The sequence below is a fragment of the Ptychodera flava genome, chromosome 9, assembly GCF_041260155.1.
Source record: "Ptychodera flava strain L36383 chromosome 9, AS_Pfla_20210202, whole genome shotgun sequence".
NCBI lineage: Eukaryota > Metazoa > Hemichordata > Enteropneusta > Ptychoderidae > Ptychodera > Ptychodera flava.
In genome coordinates, this window is record NC_091936.1 from 41,197,480 (window position 1) to 41,217,722 (window position 20,243).

At 35.4% G+C, this 20,243-nt stretch overlaps 1 protein-coding gene across 9 annotated transcripts in view; it reads right to left on the reverse strand.

Annotated features, from left to right (window-relative positions):
- The window catches only part of LOC139141010 (putative sodium-coupled neutral amino acid transporter 11), a 65,124-nt gene that overhangs the window by 33,114 nt on the left and 11,767 nt on the right, over positions 1-20,243 (reverse strand). For 2 of the 9 annotated variants that reach the window (XM_070710567.1, XM_070710564.1), the window contains exon 1: positions 4,529-4,678. The exons of 5 other annotated variants lie outside the window; for them this stretch is intronic. In XM_070710567.1, the coding sequence (XP_070566668.1) occupies positions 4,529-4,663 (135 nt within the window). In that variant the 5' untranslated portion in view covers positions 4,664-4,678. Of the gene's footprint in view, positions 1-4,528; positions 4,679-15,038; positions 15,362-20,243 lie in introns of those variants that run through there. 2 more of the 9 variants (XM_070710569.1, XM_070710568.1) reach the window with 2 other exon arrangements.

Consider the following 20,243-nt stretch of genomic DNA (forward strand, 5'->3'; position numbering starts at 1 on the left):
CCAAAGAGTCCTGTGGAAATGATGAAAAACGCCTATCTGGTCTTGTGTTTGTATAACCTCATGGCTGATAATTGTCATAGTATTGAAAAAAAATTGAAAGTGAAGAAATTACTGTTTTTAATAGGCATATTTTCCTTGAAATACATGACCGTGTAAAGAATATATGCTAAAAGTGTTTAAGAGTAAATTTCTTTTCAAAAAATAATTTAATTTGTGACCAAAGGATTTTTATTCTTTGAGTTTACAAATTCAAACATTGCAATTTGTTCAATCATCTTGTGCAGTGCAAAATTTATAATAAGTATGCTGTAAATGAAATGGTGTGGCTGCATCCACATGCAGCAATAGGAGTGCCTTTGTCTCTCATCCCTCATTTCCAACCTGTCCCATCCCTGAAAAAATAGTTTGGTCTTATATTTATAATGTTAATAATTTCTGTATTTGTTAAAATGTGCGCATCTCAAAAACTTTTGATCATAAACATTTTAATTGTTTTTTATCGCTGACAATCAGTTAACCTGTTTATTTTGAATATTTGCGCATTTTTCCTCAGTATTTGACATTTTCTGATACCTTCTTATTCAGTTTGTCATTTTCTAAAAGTTTAAATGCTCCATTGTGTGGTCAAGCTTTCCACAAGCATCAAATGTGGTACTTCATATAGGAGGGTCTGCCTCTAGAGGGCGGGCATCATGAACACTCCTGTGTTTGTGGTTAATTCCTCCACGTAAACTTCTGCTTGTACTGTAAACATTGAACATGGCCGACGTACGATTTTCCTGTCTAAAACTTTCACTCATTTTCGTTCATATGACTCTGAAACTCCAGGAAACGATTGGGAAGAAAGGGTTATCTTGAAATATTGAGGTACTCGCCGATATTTTGCAAATTTAAATGAGAAAAAATGCAAGGAAAATGCCGACAGGCTTACACAATGACAGTTTTCAGACTCGGAGCATATGATCATCTCTGCAGATTATGCAACAGCCCAGATCACGTGAGGCCATGAGGGGATATCCACGCAACTCAGTACAAACACTAGCGCTCACAGAGTGAGCAAACACAAAGTGAGTACCCCTAACGTTAGCTCAGTAGTCTGTAATAGATTGTAGTCAACTAAGAAACCTTGGAGAAAGGCTTAACACTGTGGCTATGCCGCTAAGTCCCTTTTGATTTTTGTCATAGCTCAAAATCGTCTCCCACACCTCAACCTGAGCCATGAACACCCCACCAGTTTATGATATGACCCATCACAATGGCATGCCGTCAACGGATCTTGACAGACGGAAGTCTTGACAGACGGAAGTTCTTGACAGCAGCATATTGGTTTTCAACTCTAATACCTTCTCTGTCTATAAATAGACACGAGAAGGTAATAAGAATGAGTACATGTATTATAACTAAATTAATTTTGACACTAAAGCATTTAGAGAAATAACTTTCTCAATAATCATTACATTTGCATATCTTTGTTTTAATTTTAGCTGTTTACTCTATCTGTTTATTTTGTTTTTTGTTTCCTATTTATTTATGTTTTTTATCAATATATATTGACCTTTGTTACCAATATATATTGACCCAGTCTTAATAATGATGAGTATGGTAACTTCATAGTTAAAGAAAAATGCAAATACACAGATAAACATAAATAAATAAACAAACAAATAGAAAAGCAACTAAGGGCACAAATATTAGGAAAGATAGACACATCTTTCAGTAGCACTTTGCGATGCTAGATAAACACTGAATATCTTTTGCCCAAGTCATATATAGCTACAGACCGATATTCAATACAGGGTACTCTGACAACACAATGTACAGCCAGTCCCTTTCAAGATGTCCTTCCATGCATGTCATATATGTCTGTACATGGATCCTCTGTAAATATTTGATCAGACAAAAAAAAATGAAACGTTTTCTCATTAATTTCACTACTTTGTTGGCAGAGTATTCAATCAACTTGTGTACACAAGTGTCAATTTCTGTAAGCTGTACAAAGTAATACCCTTTTTCATTAATAGTTTGTGTTGACGTAGGTTATAATTGGATGAGGGGGAAAACGAATCAATGTATTGGCTGCAATGGATCAAGGACAGAATGAACCATTGACGAAATGTTTTATAACAAGTGAAGTTGTATTGGTGTCATGAAGAATAAACTGCAATTTGAGAAAAAAAATGAATGGAAAACATCTCTCTCTGTTACATATGTTTCTATTGAGTCTTGATACTTTAGATTCTGTGAATGGCTACAATATCATACATCCTGAGGCTGTATGCTTAGTCCTGTACAAATTCCCACCTGGTGTACAAAAGGGAATTTTATTGAGTAAAATGTTGTATCCTAGCGACACTGAAACCAGAAACTTAGGGTTGTATGCACTTAGAACAAAATAACAATTGATATCCAGGGGGAAGTATAGTGGTATGGATTTTTTGAAAGTACTACACAAAATTTGAGAAAAAAGATCTGCTGATCATGCAAGTATATGCATTTTAATTGTCATTTTTTAGCCTGTGTGCTTTTTGAACATGGGACTGTGTTTGTCACTGGCGTTTTCTGTCACCTTTGGAGACTGAAGGACTGTTTGAACTGGAAAATTAAACTTCAAAAATACTTCATAACTGCTTGGCATTGAAACACAAAAATAAACTGACCATCTTCTGTTCAAGTAAACTGATAGACACATGACTTCCCAATTGTACTTTTAAAAACTTAAGCCAAACTGTCAGTGACCTATTGTTTCTGCAATAATTCTCAAAGAGATGCTGATATGTGATGAGGGAGGATTTTGAAAATTCACTTTACATGGGAGGAAATTTCAACAGCCACTAAAATATTGATAAAGCATGTAAACACAAGTGGATGACTTGCTGGGTACACCTGCGCTTGTATAAACTTGTGCTGCAATGAGTTGAAATGCCCAGTAGAGCATATTCATTGGTTTTTCATGTCACCGCCAATTGCCTGCCCAAACGTTGCCACCAAAGTTGTCATGTAATGTATGCTTGTCAAGCATGTTCTCTCTGGGCAATTTATTCTCAGACTGCTTTTTAAGGTGACTTCTTCATCAAAACCAAGGGATACATTTGAACTGTTCTTGGTACTCTGTCACAACGTGACTACATTTCTACGGTACAGCAGCCTATTTTTCTGCTGTACAAAATACAAATATGAGTGACCACAAAATATACTGATAATCGGTCAAGAATTTCCCTGCAAGATACAAGAAATATCCTGCTCACACTCAATCCTCATTGCTATGTATTTTTTCAGATTTTAATATTTCATTTTTTTATACAAATAAAACATATACCGTACAATTTCATAGCAATGAAGAAATTGATTGAAGACTGCTAGTGACACTCTCCACATCACACATAATGCTTACACTAACATTTACCAAGATTCAATATCTCCTAACCTTTCCTGTGAAAGTGTATTGAATCAGATGCATATTACCAGCACCAAAAAGAACTGACTAAACCAACAAAAAATGGGATGAATGAGTGCAATAAAACAAGTTTTTACCGTAAAGACATGAAAGTAAAACATATGCAGGTTGATCATCACCTTTGATTGTTTAAAATCTATGATATCTTTTTCACAGTATGCATATCAATCATGATTGCAAATTATGATGGAGTTAAACATTTGATAGGATGTTTTCTAAACATCAAACTAAGTCTGAAGAGAGAGCTTCTTTGACAATTTCCTCTCAGCATTTCCTTCCCCTTATCCCTATGGCCATTAAGTCGTTATGAGCTTCCTGTGTCTACAGACATAAATAAAATATAGTTCAGCTGACTGACTCACTGCCATCAGCAGCAGGTTGTACCGATTTCAATCCATCCAAATATCTATGGTCCTGTACTTCTTGAGGCTTGCCAGATATTGACGTTCACCATATTAATCTTTTCATCCCAATTGAGTCAAAAAAGGTCCAACTGAACCCTAGCTAATGATGGGATGGGGCAAACCATAGGGTTTGTTCGTTCACATTACAGGAAAGACTTTTCAAGATATCGGTACAGTCAAATACAGTGTGAATCTTTGAACACACATCTGCCCACTCATATTAATTCTGATGGCGATATGTGAAGATCACTCAGCTTGAAATAGGAGACGTTTCACTTAACATCAAGTCATTAAGACTGATGCCAATTATTTTTGAACATCTTGCCAGATTCTTTGTGTTTTTGAGTATCTCATTCATATTTCAATCACTGTGTTGGAAATAAGCGTGAGGCATTTTAATCAAATCATGCCATTTACACTAAGCTAAATCTACAGCTACTGTATAAGTTACAGAAATCTATCATTTTCAGCCAATCTTGTGCGAGTGTCTGATCCACATGTCATTTAGATTAGGTCTCTGATAACTATATGGGCCCCAAAGACAGACATAATACATTTAAATAGGCGTTTCAATGTCCCTATGCTTGTCAGTGTTGATGGCTCTGATGAATTGTGTGACCATGAACTGTCTGACAACTTAACTGATTTTGATGATCAAAGTCAAACTCACATTTCTATGGTGAAAAGTTGAGCATGTCTGATATGAAGGATAAGGCACTTGGAGTTGAAAAACATCGATGACAGCCACTGAAACAGCCTCTGATATGGTAGCTATGGTACCCTCTGCCTTGTTGCTGTCGGCCATCTTGAAAATGTTTGATCATCTCAGCTCATTCCATTTGCCAAGGAGGTGGCATATGGCTGCAATTGTACTGCATGCCAATCAGAAACATCTAAATGGCACTAATTAAAGATAACGAACACATCTTCATAATGACCATCTGATTACTATCTTCAAATAAAAATGCGAAGCATACCACTTAATGACAATTTTCTTCACAAATCTCTTGGGTATTTCCTATTACTAACAAATTCATAGATCTGTAATTGAGTGAATTGCATAGAATTCACAATCTACAATTCACAATTTTCTGATGACATCAATGCATCAAACAATTTCTGTCTTCAACAGTGAATATCTTTAAATTACACAGCAATCAAGAGAAAATTGCATCAAAAAATTAAATTCTGAAAGGCATTGATGTGCTGTGTTCAATAATTTTGACGCAATTTTGAAAAATTGGGTTGAAAGGAATTTTTTAATCACATACTTTACATTAGAGGTTATTACAGAAGCTATTGCCGATGTTTGTAAAGCACTAGATGATTTTTTCCCATTTGTGCCAAATCATCAAGAAACATTTCAAATACATGTTAAAGGAACATATTATTTTTTTTTTGAAATTGCCATTGCTTGACCTTCTTTGTTCAATGTACAGCATTGTGAATGCGAGGGTATGAACAGTTGAAGTGGCAACAAGCAATGCAGTGTCAGGAATAATCTATAAACAGGTCTTGAGACATTCAACTACAGGAGTGAAATCATGTAACCCGACTTGATCTAATCACAGGAAGCCTTCACAGCCAACTCATCTCATGACATCATGAACTGAGAACAGTTGGACCGAAACCTAACCTTTAAATTTCCACGCAAAACTAGATGTGTACGTGCCTCTCATACAAAGAGTTGCTTGTCATGGGAATGATCTTGCCAGTCAACATTGCATGTGAAGATTTCTCCCCCATCAACTCAGACAGGGATTTATGACAGCTATTAAATCTTAAATGTGTTGTACGCTGGCGGAATGCACAAAGCCTCATCAATTTGCATTCTGCTCTGACAATGCAACAATCGACTCTGTCTGCAAATCCTAGAGAAACACAATAAACACTCTCTTGGTGTTCCTCTTTCAAGAGATTGCAAAAGATCAAACTTGATAATTATGATCATGTTGTTGCTAAGGTAATGCAAAAGTAGAGAGGTAGATACCTGCTGTGGTTGCTAAGACTGTTGAGGATACTATAGATTATCTCAAATGAGATTAATCATATCGCGCATTACACACCAAATGAGGAAAAAAACATCATGTTAATTCATAATGTGGTGTTATTTTAATACAAAAATTGGTTGTTCATGTGAAAGAGTGGCTGCTTGTTATCAAAAATTAAAATGTATGTGGTTCTGCTATGATATTTCACAACAAAACCCAACAGAAACGTATGATTCTAAGGCAAATTGACTCTAGAATTTACAGAAAATTCCCTGCTCCAGTTTAACCTATTCATCCCTATTCCCTGTAAACAGGTCCATACTCACCATTGATAACGAGTGATTTAGGGCCAAACCATGGTGGTGAAAGGGTTAATCAACTTAATGTGCACAGAAATCAAACAGTTTCTGACAATATTTTGATGAAGTGAGAAATACTACTCAAATATGGAGAAGCGCCTTCTAAAATGATTTTAAAATATTTCATACAGCTTCAAGTAACACAAACATTGGATCATCATTTGGACAAATCCACACATCCCGACAAAATATATACGTTGATAGGCCATTTGTATGAAATCCTACAACACAAGAGAAAAGTCATCGTTGATGACACAGTCCCCACTTGTTAATGGGTACTTTGATTACAAGTCCTCAAAGAGGATAGAGTCCTCTTCATTAATTAGGTCTGTGATAAAAATACTTTGATACAGATGGCGCTCAATGGCCAAGAATGAGTTCCATGGTGATGAAAACATAAAACCAATGTAGGCCACCATCTTAAGTTCATTAAATGAGTCAACTAGGAATTAATCAACAGGATGTTGCAAAACATTTTTGCATCCTATCATAACACTGATAGATTATCACTGGTACCATATTTTATAAAGTTTGACGCAGTGCTTCTGGACATTCACCCTAAAACAAAAGTTCATCATGTAAATGCAAATTGGCAATTAATTTAATTTAGTGGATCGTATCACAAAACAAATCGACGTGCATATGTATGACATTGGTCAATGTCCTTGTACCAACTTTGAATAAAATCGGTTGAGATATGCCTGAGTTATGGCTTCGTACATAAAAAAATCGTAACAAAATGGCCGCACGGCAGCCATATTGGATCGTATCACAAAACCAATTGACGTGCATATCTATGACATTGGTCAATGTCCTTGTACCAACTTTGAATAAAATGGGTTGAAACATGTCTGAGTTTAATGGCTCCGTACATGAAAAAATTGTAATAAAATGGCCGCCTTGCAGCCATATTGGATCGTATCACAAAACAAATTGACGTGCATATGTATGACATTGGTCAATGTCCCTGTACAAACTTTGAATAAAATCGGTTGAAACATGTCTGAGTATGGCTCTGTACATGAAAAAAATGGCTGCCTGGAGGCCATATTGGGTCGTATCACAAAACAAATCGACGTGCATATGTATGACATATGAAGTAATCATTGTACCAAGTTTGAATGAAATCGCTCCAGGCATCTCTGAGATATCTGCGTGAACGGACGGACGGACGGACGCACGCACGCACGCACGCACGCACACACGCACGGACATGACCAAACCTATAAGTCCCCCCGGACGGTGTCCGTGGGGACTAAAAAGTTCTCAAAAATGAAAATGTGATGATGATTTTAAAAAATATGAATGAGATTATAACTGATGCATTTAAACAGGGAGCTTGTGGAAAGGGATTTTTGATCAATGTGTAACAATGAGGATAAAATCCTTAAAAATATGTACAAATTTGCCCCAAAATAGGACAGAAATGATTTTGTCAAAGTTTGTACAAGTTTTTAGTCACATATGAAAATTTAGGCTAGCAGCTACTGTTAAAAATATGTAAGTTGACAGAAAACAACAGAACTTAGAACTGATTTGTTACGTTTCAGCCCTGTCATTTACAGAGCTGATAAAATTTAGTGTTTAAAGGTTAATTTATTTGTCAGATATGTGCCTCACATTTTAATTACTGCATCTCTGGAATTTTAAATATCAGTCTGTACAAATGATTTATGCTAATATACACGGGATAGGAACAATCAACATTGGAATTTCTTCCATGGAAATGATCACCGGGAAGAAATTTCTCTTTCTCCCTCATCCCCTGTGGTTTATGGAAATAAGTGAACATTGAATTTCACATGCAGAAGTGTCACATTTTCTTCACTTTGAGAGATCCATTTACATGTATGCTGAGAAAAAAGAGCATTATCAGAAGACACAGATTAAATGGCAACAACATGTCTGTGGAGAGTTTGGAGAGCTGTCAGAGTCCTAGGAATTTGTACTGATGTTTGGCTCCATTTACAAACCTACAGTATAGGGTACTCTGACACTCAAGGCTGATAAAATATTCAGCACAGTTTGTATTCACTGGCAGAGCTGGTGCAAATGGTAAAGATGTAGTCTTGTCAGACCTGTGTCAAAGGATTAGGATGAAAGCTCAGACGGATCAATATTTGAACTGACTGTGGATACATATTCGTCTCTGAAGGGGGCAACTTAGGGCTCTCCGAGGAGATTTCTACATCTCAGGTCTGTTTGAATAATCGTTCCGATTTGATGGTTAAGTCTGAGTCCGGAAATCTGCTTATCTGCTTCACTCAAAGGATTTGTTTCAACTTTTACATCTCTACATATTCACGACTGATGCTCAACGTGTCTGAACTAAAATTTGCTGAACTCAGTGGACTGCAGTGTGACAATAGCAAAGATTTGAGGATGGTTTGATATGGTATTGTTGGAATTAACTACCCTGAAGGTTGACATATTTTGCAACAAACTGTGAATTCTGTTCTCTCTCTTCAGTGAAAATTGTGAGGACATATGCACTGCCCTAAAACAGACACAGTTTTATATGCAAATTATAATAAACTTCTGACCTGTATATAGGGATACAGTTGTCTAAAGTGCGCTCATAGGACCAATGTGAACAGTGTATCCAAGGTATGATGGTGATTGTGTAAGTTAAAACATGTCATAAGTTAATCTATATCATATAATTAAATGTTGCAGCTATGATGATGAAGTGTAGATATCGTGCACGAAATACATTGTTTGTAAACAAGAAACTCAAACAGGCGCAGTTCCGACGACTGTTTCCCTTTGAGATGCAAATTGATGCTCCAGCACAAACACATGCAGTGTCAACAAAAAATTTCAGCATAAAAAGATTGAACTTAATAGGAGTGTAAATTGGTTGTCAACCACATTTTGGATTTGCCTCACGTTACAAGTGCAGATCGAGCTATTAAAATACTTTATAAAATTGCAATACTCAGGGCTTGTTTCTAGTTACCGTACAAACACTGGGTTTTGATTTGTTTTCTCTCTCAAGCAATATTTAGTTGGCAACAGTAGACAACTCTTGCCGGTGAAACGTCTGGGTGAATATATAGACCTCCCCAACGTGGACACACAGTAACGTCTGATAGTCAATGGATGTTTTATCATGTCATTCTCACAAACACTACAGTCTGATTCTTTCATTCAACTTGATAGGTAGTTTGTTTACGCATTAAACACACTCACAAAACATTGGATTGCCGCAAAGAGCCCTGAGAGTCTATGATAAATATATACAGGGTTTGTGCTGGCCATGCATTGGATGCAATTTCATAAATGGTTTTGTTTAATTTTATTCACCCATTTGTCTCAAGACTCTTGACAGCAATCATAATACTAAAAGTTCTGTGGCCATTCAAAGAAAATTATTAGTTTGCCGTCCTTGAATTTTCGAAAAACCTACCAGTAAGCCAGGGAAAAAAAAACAAACAGAGACAAAAAACACAACAGCATTAACATAAGCTCAAATTGTTTATTTGATTTCTTTGGAAAAATAATATTTTTATTTTTAATAGTGTAAACATTGTGGTTGTTTTCTTAATTTTCTCTGAAAACCTATCAGCACGCAGACAGCAAACAAAGAATTTTTTTTAAAGTGCCTAATCATTTTTTTCAATATGTTAAAGTTAAAAGTTTAATGTAGTTTATGGTAAAATATAACAGGATAGGTATTCATGGTTACTTAGAAAACTTTAAAAGCTCAGTGAACCCTTTTTTACAGTTAACGTTGAAAACAGGTTCTGATCCACTCAATTCAGTTGAAAATCGTAAATCATGCTATCTGTCAAATTACCTACATTCAAAAGTTTTGCAAGTTACATGTAAGTCATTGGAAACTTGAGAGGCTTACGCCAAGTATGTACAAATTGGATTCTGTCGTCTCATAGTGTCATTTGAATGACATAAAGTAAGTGACATTCAAGCTTGAAAAAGTTACACTAAATTTCTCTGATCCAGTCTTTCTGGCTAGAATGAACAATCTGATTCTCTATACTCAATAGTATTAGAAAGTGCAAGGCATTTTTAGACCTCTCAGATCACAGAATAATTGCTCATCCCAGTTAGCTGTCTGTAAAACCATGATAGTAGTTTAATTTCATGACTTTCTCAGCCTGAATATTCGACAATTGAGGATCAGCTTGTTCTAAATATACATCTGATTGCTGAGTCCGGTCAACCTATTTAAATTTGCATACTGGTGGTAGCTTTTGCCTTTGTGCCGACACTGTAAGTGAGCACAGCAATCAAGGATTTCATTTTACAGTTGAATGTCAGATATCAATCAGACATCAAGGACAAATTACGGATACGGTAAAGAGAAGACAACCATGTAATCTACATGTCACTCAGACAAAAACCAATTTGTCACAAAACTGTTACACTACAACTCCCCAGTGCTTACTCACATGTACTCAGCCTGCGATCTCATTTAGGAACAATCTCGCAGTCCATAATGACATCAACGACATTAAATTTGTGATGCTCACGTCATTTTGCACCCTGTACATGTCAGTCCTGACGTAAAGTGCTCTGTTTGTTTCAGATGTTGGAAAGACTGAGTGAGGAATTTAGATGTCCACCTGCTCACCCAGGTTTCACAAGGGGCATTATGGGATTGACAGTTTGACGCTCCAAGATCAACAAGATCAGAAGCTGAATACTAGCTGGCATGCTGTGGTGATAAAGAAAGAGAACAGCTGAGAACATAGTCTTTTTGGTCACATACTCAGTTTAAGTGGGTCAAATCCTAAAAGATGTTTTTTAATGTAATAAACATATGAGGGTATACATACTGAGCAAATTAACACATGCTTCAATGACGATGATATCAGAAAATTAGATTAATTGCTATGCACGATAAAATGTCCCATAAAATTAATTCTGCAAATTGTATTTATCAAACTTTTTGGATTCCTTGACAGTTATTTTGCTGGCTTCAAGGTTTGAAAGTCTAAAAATTATATGAATAATACGTACTACATCATTTACAGTAGGTGTAGCAAAAAAAGAACATTTTAACTCTTGAACTTACTGTCGTACAATGGTGCAAAATTATATGCTACATTTCAAAATTGAAGAATTTTAACTTTTGCCTAACGTTTTCTCAAGGAAACTTTAAACCGGTATCCCTTTCAAAACTAAGACTAAAAATCAGGGGTTGATCACTGTGCAAACTTTGGTACCAAAAAAATTACCCATTATTTACGGACACTTGAAATTCAAAATGGCTGTCATCCATATGTTTAACTCTACAGGCAAAAAAGTTTTGATTTTCACAAAAATGCATGCCAAAGGAAACTTTATTTTACTCCATAAACTTCAAAATGAACCCTCACAAGTGGTAGACTAAAAATGTATGGTAAAAGTTAAAGAGTCCAAATATCTGTCTGCAAGGCACACTCTACCATGAACAATTGGTATTCTTGCAACATCACATGATGAACTACAATTTAGTGAACAAGATCCTTGTCATTTGTATGTGCCCAAACCAACCAATAAAAAGGCAAGGTCACAAAGTGGTTTCCACCCACATTTCTATGGGAATAAAATTATGATGTAACAAAATAGACAAAGTCATTTTGCTACTCAAGGTATAATATAATATATTATGTCTTTCCAAGAGAAGTGTACATGCGTGCCAAGAAATCAATGAGTAGCTTTTCTCTGAGCCTGGAACACAGAAATTTACAACAAGGCATCTTACAAGTGACCTACAGACATGTAACTGCCCTAAATCAGACATCTCTACAAATGTTGAAACAGAGCTGAGTCACATGCTAATCACTGTCACATCGATGGCTTTAAGTACCTTATCAGGCATAATTTCATTTCATGGCAACAAGAGTTTCAATAGCGACAATCTTTAAAGGAAAGAATGGATAATTATAATCTCACTTGGGTGCACTACTATTGTGCATTATAAAAGCAACATTGACGTACAATTCACACGTCTTGATGTTCACTGTTAATTCTTTTCAACACAGATGTCTTTTCATTTCAACAGTACTCGCGGAGGTTGAAAATTACTGCTATCGACATACACACACCCTACAGCACTTCCTTGACTCTTCAGAATATAAACTCCAAGAAATTGATTTGAGTGTTACTTTTCCCATAATTATAGATATTGTGAGTATCCCATTTGAAAAGATGCAAAGTACTACATGTGTGTAATTAGTTTGCTATTTTTGGACTCTGACGTCTCATTATTCTTGCTTTGGACAAAAGAGTAAACCTTGTATGTTTTCACTGAATGTAACAGAGACAACTTTCATTTTACTTATAAAGTAGTAAGGCAAATTAGGCAAATTTGCTCCATGACCTGCTCACCCCTATGTCTCTATATACAGGTCCAGAATCACCATTGATAACAATGGGTAATTAGGCCAAACCATAGTGATGAAAGGGTTAAAACTGTATTTGTGTGGGGTATTTTCTATTATTTTTTTGTTTGAATCCTGACGAAAATGCCTGGTGTTCAACTTGTCGATGCAGCCTGGAAGTTTGCAAGTTGTGATATAACCACTTTTCAGTCACATGTAGAATTTAATGTAAACATTAACATTGCATATAGTTCACACTGCATACAGTTAATTGCAAGTGTAACACATTGTAGTTCAATGAACTTTAGAAAGGAGAAGAAAATCTCTTTGTTTTCTTGAATAAACAAAATGACAAAACTATCCAATGTTCCAGCTATTGTTCCTTTTAACACACAATACCAATTTTTGTGCAATACAATATAATTGTAAGAATTCCAGGTGTATAATTTCCTTTGCATACAGTGAACATGTATCACATGCATACTATTAAAATATGTTGACAGCTATTTTACACAGAAAACTGGTACATTTTCAAAGAGAGAAGACAAAAAGTCTAGTTCATATACAAAGGACATTAGTTGACGAATAAATTGATACATTTAGGTTCTGTCCTCTGAACTTTTTATCATAAAAAAGATGTAATCACACAAGAGATGTGAAAGAGATGTAATCACAGCGTCTCCACCCAATGTGGTTGGCGGCACTATGGTATTATGCACTGATCTGCTGAAACTTTTTGAAAGAAAAAATCTCTTCTATCCACAGGGTCGTGGATCTGTATTTACGATATTGGATTATATTCATTTACATGTGAGTCTCATATAGCAAGGTGACTAGCTTGACTACTGATGATTACGTCTATGGTTTCCATGGTAACCAAAATTTCCCATTGAAGGACAAAAGAGCAATCCTGTCTGATGTTACATCTGCAATTGACATCGATCTACAGTGGGTTGCACAAAAGTAAGTCTGAAGTAGTTCATCCCTGCCAAACCAACATTTTGAATTGTTACAGGCTAAGTTGAAAACATTGCTAGAGATGCAATTGTAAGTGTAATTGGTCAATTATAGAAGCTATGTGAAAATTACTAAAACAAAAACAAAAGTGTCATTAACTGGTAAAAATAGAGTAGCCAAAAAAACAATATTCCCAGGTCACTGTGATGCAGAACATGGACCAGTGGTAAGATCTTGTATGCAAATGAACTTGAAAAAATTCAGCAATTCAAAGGATGCAATAATCCTTGAAAGCTAAGATTTCACTGTTTTTTGCTTACATTATCATTTTGTAAAAGCTGTGCTAGCTAAGGTGTTTATCCAATTGTAATGTGCACTTTAAGAACTAGGCTAAGAGCGATTGTGAGAGTGAGGGGGAAGCACACCTGATGGGAGTTCTAAAACCAAATTTCAGAATGATTTTTTCAAAATGACACTTTCAAGCAATAAACACACTATCAAAACCTATGTCTCAGCCAATAAACTTACACCCTGTAAAATTAGCACAGGATTACAGGTCACACATGAGGTCAATTGATAGTCCCTTCTACAAATACTACTGACAGAAATATCAATATCACAAGAGAAAAAAGCCAATTAACATTTAATATGATATCATTATATTATAGGTGATTTGTGACAATATTAATAGTTGCCCCTTAAATGTTGATATGTAAACTCTATTAGTGTAAAAATAGGATCTGATTAAGTCCAGCTTTCACATAACGAGCTAATTAAACCCCAATACTGAAAGTGAAGTGTTTGTTCAAAAGGTACGTCCATTACGGGCCAACATATATAAATACATGTATCAATAGCGTACACCTCACAAAGGGAACGTAAGAGAGATACTAGTATAGAATATAGCCACTCAGTTCACTGTGGTTTAAATCAACACATGTTATACAGGTATTGAATACGTAAATTTATAAGACTCTCTTAGGCATATTGTGTTTAATTTGTGTTTTATGAGAAACCATGGCAGTGGCCTATAGAAAAGGAATTCTTGTAAGTGACTGCATGCTATGAGTAACCATGGCAGTGGCCTATAGAAAAGGAATTCTTGTAAGTGACTGCATGCTCACATAAGAAGATGACTCAGAATTTGTTCAGTAAAGCAGCCAGTTATTCAATAAGACAGAATTGAAGTAAAATGTATATTTTTAATTACAATGCAAATGCACCATTATTGGCTAAAGGAACACCACTTCAATGGTCTCAACAGGAGTATAAGCTGATTCGTATCTCCCTGGAATATAATTTGACATGTAGCTCATATAAGACGCTGTCTTTCCCAATATTGGTGCAGCCATCCTATTAAATAGAGAAGGCAATTTCAAATTGTTAGTATTAAAGGGATATTGCACTCACAGTCCTGTGGGTGGGGAGATCTTAACCCTTTCACCCCAGTTCCCTGTGTACAGGTCCAACTTTACCATAGAAAACAATGGATTTGGGAAAAACCATAGTGGTGAAAAGGTTAAGTTAAACTAGATCCTTGTTACCTTCTTCTTTTCTATAATGTGTCGTTTTTCATCCAACTCAACGGTCTTTTTGTCAGCTATTTCCATGATGACTGATGCGCCAAATATTGCTGAAACCCGGTTGCTATGAAGACAAAGACCAAGCTTGCTCCCAACTTGATGGACGCAAGTGACGTTATACTCAGAATTGTCACGGCAACAAGAGATGCAGATCAGAAATGATGAATCATGACGATAGGAAACCACACTTGTAGGAATATCAACAATTCATAATAATGCAGGTTCTGGTGAGAGTGTCAGGTAAGACATTAGCCCTGTGCTTGAGTACAGCAGTGGTTGAGTTTGGAAGGTTCTATTTTACAAACAGCAGACCAAGAGTATAACCAGCTCATTCATTCATGTGAGAAAGCTCTTAAGTGGCAGATACCACTTTCTTATAGGGGTGTATCACACTAATCCAATGTGGATTAGTCAATTTTTTTGTTGAGGCAAAACACTAAAATTTGTTTTCCCCTGAGGAGTGCACCACCATAGCTACAGTATTGTGATCAGTAAATATTAATCTGAATACTCTTACACTTCCTGTTAACCAAATTAAATTGCATTTTCAAAAAGTCGATGAATCGAAACACTGGTAACAGATGGCACTACACAAATTCTGTCTGCAGGCAAAATTGACTTCTGTATGTCAAAATCAATTTATGTTACGTACGATATGAACTTCTTCTAGAGGCATGCAATCTTTGAAAGTACAACCTTGATCTTTGTAGCTATCAGACTATTATTAACAGACATATGAAAAATTGAGTCAAGTATCTCAGTCTTTAATCTTGGAACAAGAATGCCAGAAGGGCGATTTTGTTCGTCAAGTTGACTATTAGCTATCGCTCATCTTGACTTGTATATAAAGTTCAAATTCCCTTTAACGTGTTCACCCCCAATTCCCTGTAAACAAGTCCACTATCACCATTGACAACAATGGGTTTGGGCCAAACCATGGTGGTGAAAGGGTAAAGTATTGTCATGACTGTGCTAAATTGATTTTTAATGCCAGATCACTAAAATATTTATGAAATCTAATGTTTTCGAGGACATTCAAAAGGATGAAAAGACTCTTAATTTCTTGTGATATTATCAATCATTCAGTTTGTATAGAAAATTTAAAAATACAGCAATTCACCATGTATTTCAGCCAGGTATCATTTTTCGTCCTTGTACACATGGTTCAAAAAAACCACTGTGACAGCAACTAGCAAAGCTACTAGAATATATGGTGATTAATTCACATTTCACATGTCAATGACATTGAAATGTTTTACTCGGTCAGCTGTTTCATACATTCCCATGCATGAATGCATGTCTCGGTCAGTCCAGCAATGCATTAGCAAACTGAAGTACACAGAATGGTACACAAATTATAATCACACCACAAGCATGCCTTCACAATTGATACAATTTGAGTTGACCTTGAACTACAAACCAATGAAACAATTTCATTTCTTCTATAAAACCCTCATCACAACACAATTGCATGCATTGCATGCAGTAATGTGACAGAGACTCAAACCTTGACGGCTGATGTAGGGCAGATTTATCATTGACATGCTGCATAAAACACACAGGTAATAAAAAACTGCTTTTTACAACCATCATAAGTTTTCATAATCACAGCATGGTTCAGTAGGTAAAACAGACCTCATGTGTGGAAGAACTGGAGGCAACAAAGCTAATGTGCAATTCTTGACATTAATTTCTACACCATGATAGACTTTGCCAGATGTATCATATTGACAAAAGATTACTTGCTTGTTCACAAGAGATGGTGAACAAAAGCTGACAGAAATTTAGCTTCGAGTTTCGATCTAGAGCTCTTCTTAAGTCCAGCTTTTTTCCTTTGTCTTATTCTATGCAATTTATGTACTCAAACAAAAAATCTTAAAGAATTAAATGAAAAATTAATAAAATTGTGGCATACCGGTACATGTAGGTTATAGCTATTTAACTGGACAACAAGTAAAAACTCTTATATTTAAATTTTTTTCTAATGCACTTTGTACACATAAAAAAGCTGAATTGTAACCTTTGTGTTCACACGATGTGACTGTTTGGATAATTTTCAATTACTCTGTTGCATGTCAAGATTTTTGCAGTTATATGGCTGATATTTTGGATGTTGAAGATGTGTACAGAAGATTGGAGGTGGCAAGTACTAGTAACCTATTGATGCAACCTTATTCTCTACTGTGCTGAAGACTGGCTTGTATACTTGTGGTCGAAATGTATACATGGTATCATAAATATAAATTAGGTCAACTTTCAAAATTTAGCATCTGTTACCTTCTTGTACCGTGCTTTGATGAAAATTTCTGTGTCAAATGTTACGAGGGCGAGCAGGGCTCATTGGGTTAAGAAACAGATTAGGAGCACTATGCTGTCAAAAACTTTGAATTATAGCTGCATGCTTTTTTAGCAATTTTGGATTTCATTGAAATCAGCAGATTTTGTAATTTAGCTGAAAATACATCTTGACCATAGTAAATATGGGGAAAAGTTTAAATTAGCAACATCTTTAATTAGTGAATTTAAACACTCAGCTAAATTAGCTAAAAAGGATGCTAGCTAAAAAGATTTGTTTTACAGTTCTCTCTCTGTTGGCATATCATCGTTGCTAATGTTTTTTCAGCTATTTTGATCACCATAACATATCAAGGTATGCAAACATTTAAAAATGTTATGTGACAGTGGCATTTGCACCTTTTGAATAACAGTTGCAATTTATTTTATGAACGGTAAAAATGATTTCATATTTCAAAAGAGTGAAAGAGAGGGTAAAGTGCAACAAGAAAATGGAATAATTACATAACATACCCTAGTGATATTTGATATGGTAATGTCATGCAAAAAATTACCAAATTTGTGTGGATATATTCATAATCAATGCATTCACACTGACACAAAAGGAAGTAGTTGTGGAGCTTGACGGAAATCAAGCTTTGTTTGCTCTGGGGGTATATCCATTTCGACTGCAGGTAGATAGTGTAAACATGTAGTCGATATTACAGAGAAGATGCAAGCAGACGAATATCTGATGATGTCTTCCTAGACATAGTTATGTCCAAAAAAAAAAGGTCATGAAAAGTCTGTCAGTATCTCCAAATCTTTACCATTTTGCATCGGTACTAGCTGAACTGATCTACCAGTGATGAATACCCTCCTGTCAATATACTGCAATCTCTGCAGTACAAATCTCGTTATGAAGAAAATCACCAGAGACTCTGCTAATGCGCATATCGCCAGGGTAATGAGCAATTTCTGTGTGAATTTACAGAGATAACTATCTGATTCTGTATCCAGTAACCCAGGCAACCATCATCTCTCATCACAAAAGAATGATTGAGAGATAAAGAATTTCTATAAGTACAGGTACTTTGATAACAAAATTACATATGATCCTAAAATCAGCAGACTCATGACAGGAAACTCCAAGACTTATCTAGAAGATCTGACAAAAAAGTGTACTGCTTTTTTTGGTTTTTAAATTGAAATGACAGAATCGTACTGATATGGCATGAAAGATATCATGTTTCATATTTCAATGGCCTTTTTTTATAAATATTTCCAGTATAATCAGCTAGCGGCAACATGTCATATTCTGCAATCTGATGACTGTGATGCTCATCTTTCTGGTTTTTGTAGGATGCAAATGTGAATCTTGTCAAGAGTACAGAATGCTACAGGCAAATTGTCTTCAACGGCAAAGATGGGCCAATTTGTACAGGAAAGCAAGGGATGGAGACCAAGCCAAAACAATTCTGTAAAACCATTTCAGACAGGGAATTCAAAATTTTCAATATAGTAAGTAGAAGATGAAGTGTAAACCTTGAGTGTACACAGGTGAAAGTGTGTGAGATTAAAATTATAGTGTTCTGTTTAAACAACAAAACCATTTCATGTTTTAGAATAGACGGTTAATTATCAATAGTACTTAAGATTGTAATTGAAACTTAATGCATCACTTCCCTCGAGTAATGCTGTCACAAAAAAGAGAAAAATTTGGTAAGAGTAACTGCCAGTAAATTCAGACATTTATTAAATTTTCCATTGTAAATGAATACTGTCCAAGGTATGCCTGCTTGAGGTCAATATTTACAAATTTTGCAAAAATAAGCATAATCATAGCGTATAAAAAAAAATTGACCAACCAATACTGATACGATTATAGCTTCTACTGAAAACCCTCTGAGAGAGAATGAATTCAAATTGGACATAGAGGTTAATCCTTAAAGAATAGTTTTGTGAGATTCACAGCCCATGGCAATTACTTCAACACCTCAACAGCAACAATAAAATCATGCAGCTATATAGCTTAATTATTATGAGATGACCAATTCTTAAACAGCACAGTGGGACCAGATCACTGTCACTGATTTTCAATAAAAATGGAAATAATTCTTGACAAGCAGTTGTACATCCACCTACTGACACACTATGGCACAGACATAGCTGACAGAGAGTTTGTTAAGTGTTATTGTTCTGGTATCGCTGTAGTCTGCAGCAGCTGCCACTGTAGAATTTTGTCCTTGATAAAGGCTTTGACTCACATTTCCCGATTACCAGTTTGCATAATTTCTATTACAAACAAAGTATAGACACTATAGGAAAAATCTGTTACTTCATCTTCAGTACTGTTTTCAATGGCAGAGTAAAATTTGGAATTGTACAGATATGGGAAATACATTTAACTAAAAACATACATGATTCCCACAGATATACATTGTACAGTGTTGCCAAACACTGGAATTACATCCTTCACAGAGGAACATGTGCAAGCAAAAAAAAACAGAATACAACAAACATTGAGAAAAAGAAGATCTTAAAAGATGCATGCCAAAACATTAAATGTGCTATTTAAAATTCAATATGCAACATTTTATAACGCAGACTGGGTAATATGTTCTGGAAAATATATCAGAAACAAAGATCATATCTGACACTAATTTTACAGAATTGGATGAGCTCATTAATTTGAACTTTCAATTAGATTTCTAATTTTTAAATCGAAACTCACAAGTTTGAGTTATAGTGTGGATAGGAACAAAATTCTGTTTATACTTTGATAGCCAGCTACAAGATATTGTACAGATAAATTACAGTATAACTAAATGTACACTTAATTAATATCCTTTGCAATTTATCATTCATAGCACTATAACCCACTCAGCATTT